Source organism: Argopecten irradians, chromosome 4 (assembly GCF_041381155.1).
Source record: "Argopecten irradians isolate NY chromosome 4, Ai_NY, whole genome shotgun sequence".
Lineage (NCBI taxonomy): Eukaryota > Metazoa > Mollusca > Bivalvia > Pectinida > Pectinidae > Argopecten > Argopecten irradians.
Window position 1 is genome coordinate 33,241,220 of NC_091137.1, and position 12,790 is coordinate 33,254,009.

Sequence of the window (12,790 nt, forward strand, 5' to 3'; positions counted from 1 at the left end):
TTTTCATTATTATAAATAAGAAGTGTGATGATACATGAATCTGATCATTTAAGCCGCATGGTTCAATGGCTAGATTTTGCTTCTGTGTGAATGTCGGAGTGTCAGTATATTCAATTCGCAAAGCTTGAATTTAAATCTGTACATTAGAGTTGTGTAGTGTGGATATATACAGTCACTTAGTATTATTTGTTCACAAATAATATTTGTTTACTAGACAAAGGCTACACAACTTACTGGTCAAGTATACAATACTTTATCAACTATACTGAAAATATGATTGGAGGTAGGATAGTTTTCATGGCCTCAAATATAAATTTTGCTAATTTACATAGATGACTTATATCATCGCAACATAACAATACATAGATGGGTTACACAAATACAAAGCTTTATGTGTATCGTAGTTACTCAACGTCGAGTGCGGTCTGCTCTTTGATAGATAACCGCTTCCTTGGTTCGAGCCCCGGCTTCGGCAAGTTACAAAAGCAGCAAAGATGGGTACAGATATTGCCATCTTGCTGACACAATAACTAAATTAATTAAGTTGCATTTATTTACAGAATTTACAACCAGAAATCATTAAAATCAAATAATCTCTTTTTTGTTGATCAGTACTTGGACATCGGAGCAGATGAACCTTCAATTCCGTACATTGTGTCTGTTTGTACTAAGTCAGACCAGTTCATTCCAAAGTGTTGCATGGATTTTGTAATAACATCTGCATCAAGTATACCGGGTTCATAATGCACAAAGAAATTAATGGTTTCGCTATCAAATGTAGAACATTTTCTGAGATGCTCTCTCACATGAGCTAAGAAACTTTCCTCAGTAAAGTTACCGTATATTTCTAAATCGTATCGAATTCCACTTGGCGCAATACATCCAATTGCTACAGAAACACACTCTATCCTGCCGGAGTTCCCGTCACCGCTGCCGAGTATGTGACAGAAGTCGTTGAAGAAATGGTCCACGTTAGAAGCGAGTAGACGATAAGGCACCCAGTCGACAATAATCCGTCCATTTGGGAACAACCTGTCTGTGTCTACTTTCGATGATAACAGTTTCTTTAAGTCGTCTCTATTCAAAATTCGACATGTTGTACTGTCAACCATGCGAAGATTTGGAATTACTGCTGAAACTTTCCCTTGATAGAACAAGAACTTCTACAAAAAAATCATTTCATAAACATTTTTTGATAAGAGATATCTGCAGCAATTAATGATTCATATTTTTTTCATAATAATCTATGATAATGAACTAAAAATATTTCAATTTTTTTTGTTAATACGTTATGAAAGCATAACATATAAACGTACTTTTGATGTTTCATGACCTCTTAGTCCATCACCTACATAATTACCAATTATTTTTCTCTTATTCCATAATGTTATATACATATTTATTAAGCTGCGGTTATCTGATTACGTGAATAATTCAACTTCTTACCCTATGTACAACAAGTTTCAAGTTTCCCACAGCAAGGTTTTTCTCCGCGATGGTCTTGCTATCCATGGTATAAACATATCGTTTCGCTCGAGGGTTCCTGACAATAACATCATTGATCACATCTCTTAGTCGATAGGTTAACCCTCTTCCTTCATAACCCTTTCGCAGGCGAAGTGACCGGATTATAGCTGTCTCTCCGTCATCAATGAAGGAAAGACATTCGAACGCTACCTAAAACAGCATCAAAATAATGTAGTATAGAGAGCGGGAATACGAATGCTTTTTTTAATATCAGCATATACTAGAATGAATGAAACGGAATTGTCTCCCTGCTGATTGTTTTTATATAAGAGTTGTTTCCCCTTTAAATATAGTTATAGAAAATAACCATCGTTTGTTGTTTGGATGTGAATGATTGACATGTATGATAAGTGTAAAAAAATATAAAAGTTGAATATATTTGTAATGAAGTAATAGTGATGTAAGTTTGATTAGCATCAATAAAATTTGAACATGGAAAATTGAGTGAGAGCCTATCTACGAAAGTAAAATATATCGTAATTACATGTTTCATTGAATAAATTCTTGTCTTTTTATAATAATGATAAATAATTATAACGTAGTATCTCTTATCGTAAATCAGAAATTGTAAACGGCAAACTAGACGATGATTTCTCAGATGAGCGAGGCTTCAGCTGCAAAATCATTGGCCGGCTATACAAAGTCCATGTTTGTATATGTTTGAATAGTAACGGCGAAATCCATATATAGATATACAACGTCCCGTGAAGAGAGACTTTTTTATAGTCGGCCAATGAGATTGCAGCCGAAGCCTCGCTCATGCATATTATATCGGCCACGAAGCCAGCATGAATTTTAATTAGATGGCTTCAAGATGTTTGTCCTGATGGGGCTTATATCGTCTTAATAACGGCACTTTGTATAGACGTAGGTATTGGATGGTTTTGAAAGGAAAATTATCGCTCTTTCCAACGGTAGTAACAGTTTTTATGACGATGTACTAGAAATGTGTTTTTATAGCCGCTAAAGGTAGGCGGGATAGAAATTTGGAGTCCAAGGCTTTCCACCCTTCTCGTATATAGTACCATGTAGAGTATGATTTTTATCGTTTTTTATCTAGACCTCTTAAACGTTTAAAAATGGTCTTAGGGCACTCTGGCGGGTCTATGATTATATAATCTATAACTAATTCTCAGATTCCTGTTGACCCTGGCTGTTAGTAGGACGTTAAACTAATAAAACCAAATACTCACCATGATTTGATTAACAGTCACGACATATCCAGTGTGGTTGGCCATCATTGTCTTGTACAGGGCTGGCAGGTAGTCCCGACCACCGAACACATCTGTTCGGATATCGATAACTTCATCATAGTCTTCCAAGCCAACTTTCCGACATTCAATTACATCCGTCACCGACATTTTCGTATAAATGCTGTTCATAAAATGAAAGTAGAAATATCCGATAAAAATAGATCTAAAATATCAGATTTAAGCACAACAGAAGTGTCTAAATATTCCCTGTTTTGGTGTATTTACCTACAGCAGAGTACACTAAATGCACTTTTATCAATCCTTACAGCATTGTGCAGTACAGTAGACGATATCCTGTTTGATGTCCTTCACATTGCGTTTTTGTGACGTAATTAACATTCACATATATACAGATCCTGGTGACGAATTAGATTAATGGGCTTATATCAAGACGGGGAAATGTATGCACCATCATTATGAAGTGGCAAAGTTTGACATGTACATCCTTTCACCTCATGGGGTTGCAGAAAGGACACGAGATATAATAAAATGAAAAAATAATAATATATTTGTGTTGTTTTCATTATCCGATTAAACATCATATGGTGCACGCTAGGATTAAAACTATCGCTGTTATTTTTGACGATTATGGAATATGAATATGCTAAACCAGAGTTTCTCTCGCGATGAAGCCTGCTGTATAGCTATACACACATATATATATGTTTGTGTATGGTGGTGATGGGGGAGGGGGAGGGAGCAGGTAGTATTTACTCTTCTATATACCTATACAGCTTCTGTTGTACGATCTGGTGCGTATTGTCCTCTATCTACATCTAGCCATATTTCGTCTATTTCACCATCCTCAGCTTTTCGAGGTTGATCTATCTCGTTTTCTACAACTTTCATGTCTGTGTGCATTGCTCTTTACATATATATGAAAGACAGAAAGCATGTCTTCATCCAATTTCTTTTTAACAAAATAAGAGAGATAGATGGGACACACAGACGTAAGCATTTATTTACATTATACATATATGTGTGTGTACATTTCGTAATGAAAAGTAGTTAACACAAGACAATTCATTAGTTGTAAATGAAGTTAGTTAGATTTTTTCTGTGTTTTGTCTTCCCGATCGTCTTTAGGAGCAGATACGTATACGTGTACATATACATTTCACATAGTAATTTCTTTTCTCAGCGGGGTATCTTTCTTTTTGATGTAACATTATCACATAAGGAACACGATTTCTTTCACATTATTCGTGCATTTTGATATTACCCTTGACATCTAATAGATCATAGAATAGTCATATCATTTGAGGATTATAAACGTGAACTTAACATTATATGTGTAAAAGATATACCATGTAATAAAATTTACTATTTATTTTCATAAGAGTAACAACATTGAAACATATATCTCCTGTGAAATGTGTGAACATTACCTCTGACCCTGTTGATCCTTTTTTTCGTATATATATATGATGCATTGCAATGATCACGTAACGTTCGTAAATATTTACTATGGAATATCCATGACGATGATCCAATTTATTCGCTTCGAGATGCGCTTTGGGAAACCAATGTTTTTGGAGTAATTCTGAATGCACATGTTAATACATTTTCCGGTTCGTGCGTGGTAGAAAACACTTATATGCGAGAACCCGTCTTCACCTTTTCTGTTAATGAATACAATTATAAATCATACACCATAACAAACCAATGCACACGTACCTCATACAACATGGTATACTGGATATTTTGTTTGCAAATTAACAATATTTATACAGCGAAAATTGATAGTATTGGACAGAGCACCCATTAACAAAACCAAAACTCCCTACAAAACACCCCGCTTAATTCTCAGATCGCCTGGCTTTAAGTTCAAACCAGTCTGAAATCGCCTTATTTTCTACTTAGCCAATCAATAATGTCGTAACCAAAAGTCTTAATTCAAATCCAAGATTGTTTTATGGTGCTGGAGCCTGGTCGAAGAATAGTGGAAAATTTGGATTATGAGAATAGAGGACGCATTTATAGACAAGTCTAGCTGTTCACGATGTCAGACGGAGAAGTCAATGCACATTTCATGTTGATGACAAAGGATGAAAATACATCACATGTTCAAACGGCATGTCAGTGCAATATGAAAATTTAAAGCTAGACTTCCAAACGACAAATGCTTTTGACTAATAACAGGTTATATCGTTCTTGTTTTTGTTTTGTTAATTGGAAAACGGAACAACTGAACCTCCAATTATATACATTGTCTCTGTTTGTACTAAGTCAGAACAGTTCATTCCAAAATGTTGGATAGATTTTGTAATGATATCTGTATCAAGTATACTGGATGTACAATGTACGAAGAAATTAATGGTTTCACTATCAAATGTAGAACATTTTCTGAGATTTTGTCCCACATTTGCTAAGAAATTTCCCTCAGTAAAGTTACCGTATATTTCTACATCGTATCGAATTCTACTTGGTGTAATACAGCCAATTGCTACAGAAACACACTCTATCCTGTCGGAGATCCCATCACCGCTGCCGAGTATGTGACAGAAGTCGTTGAAGAAATGGTCCACATTAGAAGCGAGCAGACGATAAGGCACCCAGGCTACCATAATCCGTCCATGTGGAAAAAAACCTGACTGTGTCCGCTTTTGATGATAATAGTTCCCTTAAGTCGTCTTTATTCAGAATTCGACATGGTGTGCTGTCACCCATGCGGAGATTTGGAATTACAGCTGAAACCTTTCCCTGGTAGAACAAGAACTTCTACAACAAATTTCGTTTCAGGAACATGTTGGAATAAGAGAAACCTACTAAAACAATTAATAATACATCTTTTATATTGATAATATTGAAATCTTTTCAAAATATTTTTGTTATCTTTTTTTATGAAAACATATCATATATACTTTTATTGTTTGATGTCAACTTAGTTCCATCAAAAAATACCAGTGATTTTTCTCTGATGGTATACCATATGTTGAATAGTTCCGATTATCTAATGCCGATTTGAAAGAATTATGGGCATAACGTGAATAATTAAACTTCTTACCCTATGTACAACAAGTTTGCGGTTTCCTTCATCAATGTTTTTCTTTGCGACGGTCTTGTTAGTCATGGTATACACAAAACGTTTGGTTCCTGGCAATGTTGCTCCATGATCACGTTTCTCATGATGAATCTGTTAGTAGAACATGCCACTTGGGGGAAATCTACGTAACTGCTGTAAACATACATGTTTGCCTCTGTTTTAATACAACTAATCTTAGTTATTGTTGAAGAACCTGGTAATACTTATCAATTCAATAAATCGATTGTTATCATAAACTACTTTGATTCTTCCATATTGAAAAACTAAATCAATAAGATAAAAAATATTCAAAATGGCTTCCACACCGGACCGGAAGACGAAAAGACGAAATTTAAGGTTTGTTAATTTTCGTCTTTTCGGGGCGAAAAGACGAAAAGACGAAAAGACGAAAAGTTAGGTTTGTGAATTTTCGTCTCTTCGGGGCTAAAAGACGAAAAGTTAGGTTTGTGAATTTTCATCTTTTCGGAGCGAAAAGACGAAAAGACGAGATTTTGGAAGGCGAAAAGACGAGAATCAAAGTCGATAATGAGCGTGTATCACTTTCGTCTTTTCTTGTTTTATTTTTCGTCTTTTCGCCTCGAAAACACGAGATACAGAGATTTTTAAATTTCGTCTTTTCGGGGCGAAAAGACGAATAGACGAAATTCAAGGTTTCTTATTTCTCGTCTTTTCGGAGCGAAAAGACGAAAAGACGAAATGGCATAAATCAGCCACCGTAGCTATATTTAAGTTATATGTGTCGTAATTTTACTCACGAATCAAGAACAGTTTTAAATATCTGATCCATCATCAAACGTTTCCAACCTTTTTGGAATTAAAGTACTTTCAATGTATAGGTTTTAATTTCACAAATACAAAGAAGAGCTGGAAATGATTTACGGCAGTACTGCCAGAAATCATTACATTTATACAGTGAAGTGAAATGAGTACATACAGTTAGACCACGAAGCCAAATTGTGGTTTACAGTTTCATGTGAATATGATATATTTATAATAAAATATATAATATATTGAAATTAAAATATGCAATAATTTTTTATGTATGTTGTGCCATAAAATATCATTGCTTTATCATAGCCATCATATTTGATACCATCCCTGTAAGATTCGAACTGAAAGTTCGCAGGTAATCAGATAATGTCTAAAGAAGTTGTTTAAAACAAGCTCATATTTCATAAAAAACCAAACAAATAAACAAAACATATGGTGTTTTTCCTTTAATATTTCTAACAAGTTTTGCATACACAAACGTTGTCCTGGATAAGAGACATATATATTACTTCTAAAACTGACTTTTAAGCTGCTCTACTGTCATATTTCATAAGATTAAGACCCCGTTTAAACTAATAATATTTCTATGGCTATATATTTCTTCTTGGTATACTTGCTTAAAACGTAACATTACCGTTAACTCGTAGATTGTTGTGTTTAAAAAGTTACACATGGTTCAGTACATACTTCTGTCACCATGCCATGAGGTTTACTAGTGTTTATAGCATGTAGTAGGAGCGCTTGTTTGACAGGATTCGACTTTATACATAGCGAGTCCTTTTTACCTTGTCATTACAATGGCAGCTTTAGAATATGACATGCAAATATGGTATAATATGGGACGCCTAAATTGATACCAATGTACATATTCAATGTTATAAAGTCATCTGAATACAGTGGGAATAATGTTTTAAAGAAAAAATGTATCATCTAAGAGTTTAAGTGCATTTACACAAATCTGCATGTTAGGCCCTAAATGCAGTTTAATATTTTTTCTCAAAACTAGTCTTCGTTTCATGTTTGGTGTATCTAGAAGTATATACACTGTAATAGAAATATCTGAGATGATTGAAAGGCCTTCCAATACAGCCGCCATTGTTCTGACAAGGTCAAAAATTGGCCGATGTAAAGTCGAATTCGAACAAGTAGACATTTTTGATGACAGAAATATGTACTGAACCCTGTGTACAATTTTTGTATACTTTGCCAAAATTTAAAAACAACACAATTGACGAGTCAACAGTGATATCTAAGGGTAAGATAGATTTATAGACACTTTATATCAACTACACCTAAGAAGTAATGTATAAGCATACAAAGAATCACTAGTTTAACAGGGTCTTAAACCTAAGTGACAAAGATTGTGTTCGTAGAAAGCAAATGTTTCACAGATAATTTCTATTTTTTTTCATTTTCATTGAAGATCTACTAACTGATGTGAAAATTTTCTCAGAAAACATTTTCTGACTGATAATAACCACACTCTAGTATATATAACGTAACTAAGATGCTAAATGTGTTGTTATATAAATGCAACAAGAATTGCCATGTTGAAGAATCAAAATACGTTTAAGTAAAACATAGAAAAGAAATAGTTTGTTCTTGCCGAACTATTAACATAAAATGTAAGGTCGAAGAAATAAACAGATATAGCATAACTTTGTCGTAAAATTGCAACTTAATTAATATTCTGATCTATAAGGGTTACTTTCCTTTGTTTATTTCCTATAGGATCTATTAGAGAACAGCCCTTTGTTCAACTCCGCCATGCATGATTACATTTCCGATAGATCAGTACTTAGACAACGGGACGATTGGTTTCTCGACTCCATACATCGTGGTCGAGTGGAAGTTATCAGATTTCTTCACTTTGAATTGATGCATAACTTTTGTGATTATTCCTGGATCATGCCTCTTTGCATCATAATGCAACACAAAATTAATGTGTTCAGTATCGAACTTTGAACATTTCCTGAGATGTTTTGCCATATGATCTGAGAACGTTTCTTCGCTGAAGTTGCCATATATTCCTACATTGTATCTGATGCCGCTTGGTACAGTGTAACTCACTGATAGAGTAATGCATTCGATCCTTTCGCAGTTTCTCTCACCGCTGCCTACTATGTAACAGAAGTCGTTGAAGAAATGATCCACATTAGAAGCAAGCAGACGATAAGGCACCCAATCGACAATAATACGTCCCTGTGGAAACAACCTGTCTGTGTCTGATTTTGATGACAAAAGCTTCTTTATGTCTCCGCTATTGAGGACTCTAGTTGTTAGTCTATCGACTGCAGGTAGAAAAGGGATCACCATGGAAACTTCTCCTTGGTAGAACAAGATATCCTTCAACATACAACATTACAATTATAACAGCATGGATTTATCACAAATAGTTTATAACAGATGGTGATTGACAAAACCAAAACTAAATAGGACAAATATATCTTTTTGTAAATTTCTGTTGCAACTTTAGAAGAGAGTGATAAACTAAGAGACAAATAAAATTGTGTTCCGGTAATTATATAAGGACGTTAAAATTGACCAATACATTGTTTTTCTAATCCATTATAATGATTTAATTAATACACTATCACAAATGTTATAACCTACCTTTTGCACCACCAGTTTACCATTTTTCTCCGCTAAACTCTTCTCCACTAGTGCCTTCTTCCCCGTAGTATGTACACTACGTTTGGGTCTCGGTTTTCTAGCGTTGTCCTCTTGGACGAACTTCCTCAGATGATACACCAAGCCTCTGCCTTCGAATCCTTTGTGCATGCGTAATGCCCGTTTAATCACTGTCTCTCCATCGTCGATGACTGACTGGCATTCAAATGCTACCTATGAAAATGTAACCATTTGCAACACACAAGTTAACAAGGAATTAGTAAGTGATCATATCAGCAAAGAGAGGAAATGTCTCGGCTATTGACAAGAAACACTTCTGCAGCGTTAGAAAAAGATCATTCGATGATGTTTGAGATCACACTTGTTGCTCATAAATAGTGTTCAATTAGAGAAAATTCTCCTCTAAAAAGAGTAAGAATCACATCTCTGAATCAATCATGGATAGAAAAGTAAACATCAACGAAACTTGATTGTTCCAATCATCCAAAAAGCAATAACATAACCATTGCACCGTAAATGAGTCATATTGACCATCTCTTGGTTGGTGATGCAGGATACTCACTATTTTCTTATTGACAGTGACAGCATATCCAGTATGGTTTGTCATCAATGTCTGATACAGGGCGGGTAGGTAGTCTAGACCGTCGTACACGTCATTTCGGATACTAATGACGTCATCATAATCTTCGAGGGTAACTTTTCGACATTCGATAACATCCATTCTCGAAATCAGATTATCTCATTTGTTATCTGGATAATGAAGCAATACGTCGTCTTGGTCATTAGTCTATGAAATATTTAAAATCTATTAAATAGGAACGGGTTGACTGCCTAAGAAGGGAAACATTAAAAATAAGCTTGTATGTTGATACAAGATTAGTAATTGCTACTTTATTACGAAAATCGTGAAATATAATGTAATTTAAACAGGTGTAAGGTTTTCAAGTTATATACTAACACAAAAACCTGAATTTGCCTGCAAAAGTTTTCTGTCCGAGCCATTAATATTATAATCATATCAACACAACAAACATAGACATTTACCTGTATTATCACTCCTTTGCCGTTAAAGTGCACTACCACTCTGTATCGGCTAAACCTGGCAGAGAACAATTAGGTTGACCACACAATATCTATATATACACTGTTCTATGTTTCAGCACGTTATCAGGGTGTGTATTATGTATAAATACTGACACAAAGAGGTCAAGAATCTAACGTGTAGTAATCATATGATATATATATATATATATGTGTGTGTGTGTGTGTGTGTGTGTGTGTGTGTGTGTATCTGTAAATGGAAGGATACGTGCTTACCCGTATTGATATACTTCATGTTTATAACGGTGTATGTGATTACATTGTAGTTACAATATAGCACATGTCTGAGAAATAAAACATTTTCTTTCATACCTACACATGTAATACTGGCTGGTCCAGAGCAATACATTCATGTCGCCTGAGGCTGTATTGCATGGCTACCCATGCAATAAAGCCTCGTGACGTCACGGCGTCAACAAAATCTCTATTTTCTCGGTAATTTTTTAACATTTTTTATCACAAATACGTCAGGTTTTACTCTAAAAGATGCAAACAACAGAATTCGTGTTGAAAGTATCACGTAAGTTTTCTTGTATGGAAAATTGACTTCCAGTCGTGGATTTCATCGAATTTATTTCAAAATGGCGGGATATTTTAGTTGTAAAATTGCAATAAAACGTCGAGGTACTCTTTCATAAGTGGATATGAAGGATAGGGATATTCTACCCTCGGGATCACAAAATGATGCAAAACCCTCGGCAAGCCTCGGGTTTTACTACATTTTGTGACCCTCGGGTCCACATATGAAAGAGTCTTATAGTATTTCATTTAAGGGAAACAAATCATCGTATTTCCCTGCAGCGCGTGTTCCCATGGCCAACGCTTGTCTTTTACAGATAGTAATCTTCCCTTCCGACTGTACAACAATGGCAGTCAAAGTGTACAACGTATCACAAATTAAAGTTATATTTAATAAAAGATTCGGTATATTAAACAGTTTATGTTCACGGTGACAGCGTGATTTGAGCTTTGAGCCTCAGATATGTTATTTCCATCACGAAAATATGACACCTTCAGGCAATTAACTTTCATATTCCAGAATCATCGGTGCCATAATTGCATAATATCGCCTCTTCAAGGTTATCGAGCAATGCACGGAACTTTTATTGTACTAACATGCGGTATTTTATCAGTGTCACATTCGTGACAAAGTTAATAGAGCAATCAGCAACCAAAACATTATAGATAAGTTTAAATACGAGCATGAGGTTGTCAGACTTAAAACCAATCGTTGCGACAAGGGGAGTTTTCCCGTGCATGCTTGCATGCTCAAGCATGCAAAAAATAATCTGACTTACATTTTTGAACAGTCAGAAAAAACACAACATTTGAATACGCGTAACGCTGCAGAATATAAATTATGTATGAATACATATGATATGCCCAACTGTATGCCTAACATAACTTTGTGCACATTTGAAAGACTTGAAGATTGGCCATTCTGGAAATTTATTAGAATAGTCTATATATTTCCGGTTACCAAGTTTTTAAATATGTTTGAATTTTGTCGAAGACAATATTAGACTTAAACTAAAGAAGAAGACTTCTTCACCAAAATCCTTCAAGCAATTGTGGATTTTGAATCGGGAAACATTTACGAATACCAAAATAAACAACATCGCATGAAAAGTTAGAAATATTCTAAAAACATATAATTATCTTAAAAATGATAGCAAAACAACTTAAAGCAATTGCAACATGTTCTTGGCCTTAGTAACGAAAAAGTGAATTGATCAATTTTGGTTCACTTTCCGCCCCGTTAAAACGCGTGTTAATCCGTGATTTCCGGTGTCACGAAATAGTTGACTTTTTTTTTGTCGAATATGATTTAGAAAAGAATATTTGTTGTTGTAATTGTTAGAAATAGAACAGAATAAGTTGAAAAATAGGTCATTAATACAATATTTATTTTTTCTTATTGAGGTGGTCGAGGACTGGTCCCTTCTTACGCAATTTCCACCATTTTGAAAGTGGTCTTTGACTCGCTGTCATAAACAAACCAACACGTAAACTTAATTTTAATTTTGTTTGAAATATTCTCCATAAGTTTTTCATCAGTTAAAATAACACAAAATTCTCCCATTACTAACTAATTTAATATTTACGGCCAAAATCCGTGTTTTTGTTCGAGCACTTGTCACGGGAGTCTAGTATGTATACAATGTATATAGTTTTTCATGGTTATCACCTAAATATCGTGACCTTCATTTAAGCATTGGTATATACGTTAAAAATCACCAAAGAAGTAAAATGGTGACTACATTGTAACAATTTCCCGTCAGCTTCTGGGGGGGGGGGGGGGGGGGGCTTCGCCCCCCATACCCCCTACCAGGGCTTCGCCCCTGGACCCTGAGCAGGGGGCTGTCGCCCCCTGCACCCCCTGCACCCCAGGCATGCAGGCCTATCCAGACCTAGCTACGCCGCTGACAGGGGAGTTTTCCCCAAAATGAGAACAAAACAT

General features: G+C 35.1%; 1 protein-coding gene across 4 annotated transcripts; it reads right to left on the bottom strand.

Annotated features, from left to right (window-relative positions):
* Window positions 1-535: 535 nt before the first annotated feature.
* On the bottom strand, window positions 536-10,937 carry LOC138321364 (histidine N-acetyltransferase-like). 4 transcript variants are annotated; one of them, XR_011208324.1, is made up of 6 exons: window positions 10,273-10,937; window positions 9,791-9,978; window positions 9,211-9,441; window positions 5,788-8,943; window positions 5,241-5,483; window positions 4,175-4,402 (listed from the first exon to the last, which is right to left on the bottom strand). XR_011208324.1 is itself a non-coding variant. In XM_069265006.1 (4 exons), the coding sequence occupies exons 1-4, from the start codon at window positions 5,817-5,819 to the stop codon at window positions 609-611; spliced, it is 999 nt and encodes a 332-aa protein (XP_069121107.1). In that variant the 5' UTR covers window positions 5,820-6,403; the 3' UTR covers window positions 536-608. The 4 variants fall into 4 exon arrangements, 3 of the variants coding, with proteins under 3 accessions (XP_069121107.1, XP_069121108.1, XP_069121109.1); XM_069265006.1 differs by lacking the exons at window positions 4,175-4,402; window positions 5,241-5,483; window positions 9,211-9,441; window positions 9,791-9,978; window positions 10,273-10,937 and adding exons at window positions 536-1,163; window positions 1,447-1,677; window positions 2,721-2,901 and having other exon boundaries at window positions 5,788-6,403; XM_069265007.1 differs by lacking the exons at window positions 5,241-5,483; window positions 5,788-8,943; window positions 9,211-9,441; window positions 9,791-9,978; window positions 10,273-10,937 and adding exons at window positions 536-1,163; window positions 1,447-1,677; window positions 2,721-2,901 and having other exon boundaries at window positions 4,169-4,879.
* Window positions 10,938-12,790: the final 1,853 nt, after the last annotated feature.

What these genes read in the sequence shown, in the direction of transcription:
- LOC138321364 (XM_069265006.1), bottom strand. Translation starts at nt 5,819, where the DNA reads ATGAAGGAAACCGCAAACTTGTTGTACATAGG. An exon ending in GCAAACTTGTTGTACATAGG is followed by an intron (nt 2,902 to 5,787) that starts GTAAGAAGTTTA and finishes TTTTATGAACAG; the next exon opens with CATTTATACGAAAATGTCGG. An exon ending in TGACTGTTAATCAAATCATG is followed by an intron (nt 1,678 to 2,720) that starts GTGAGTATTTGG and finishes ATGCTGTTTTAG; the next exon opens with GTAGCGTTCGAATGTCTTTC.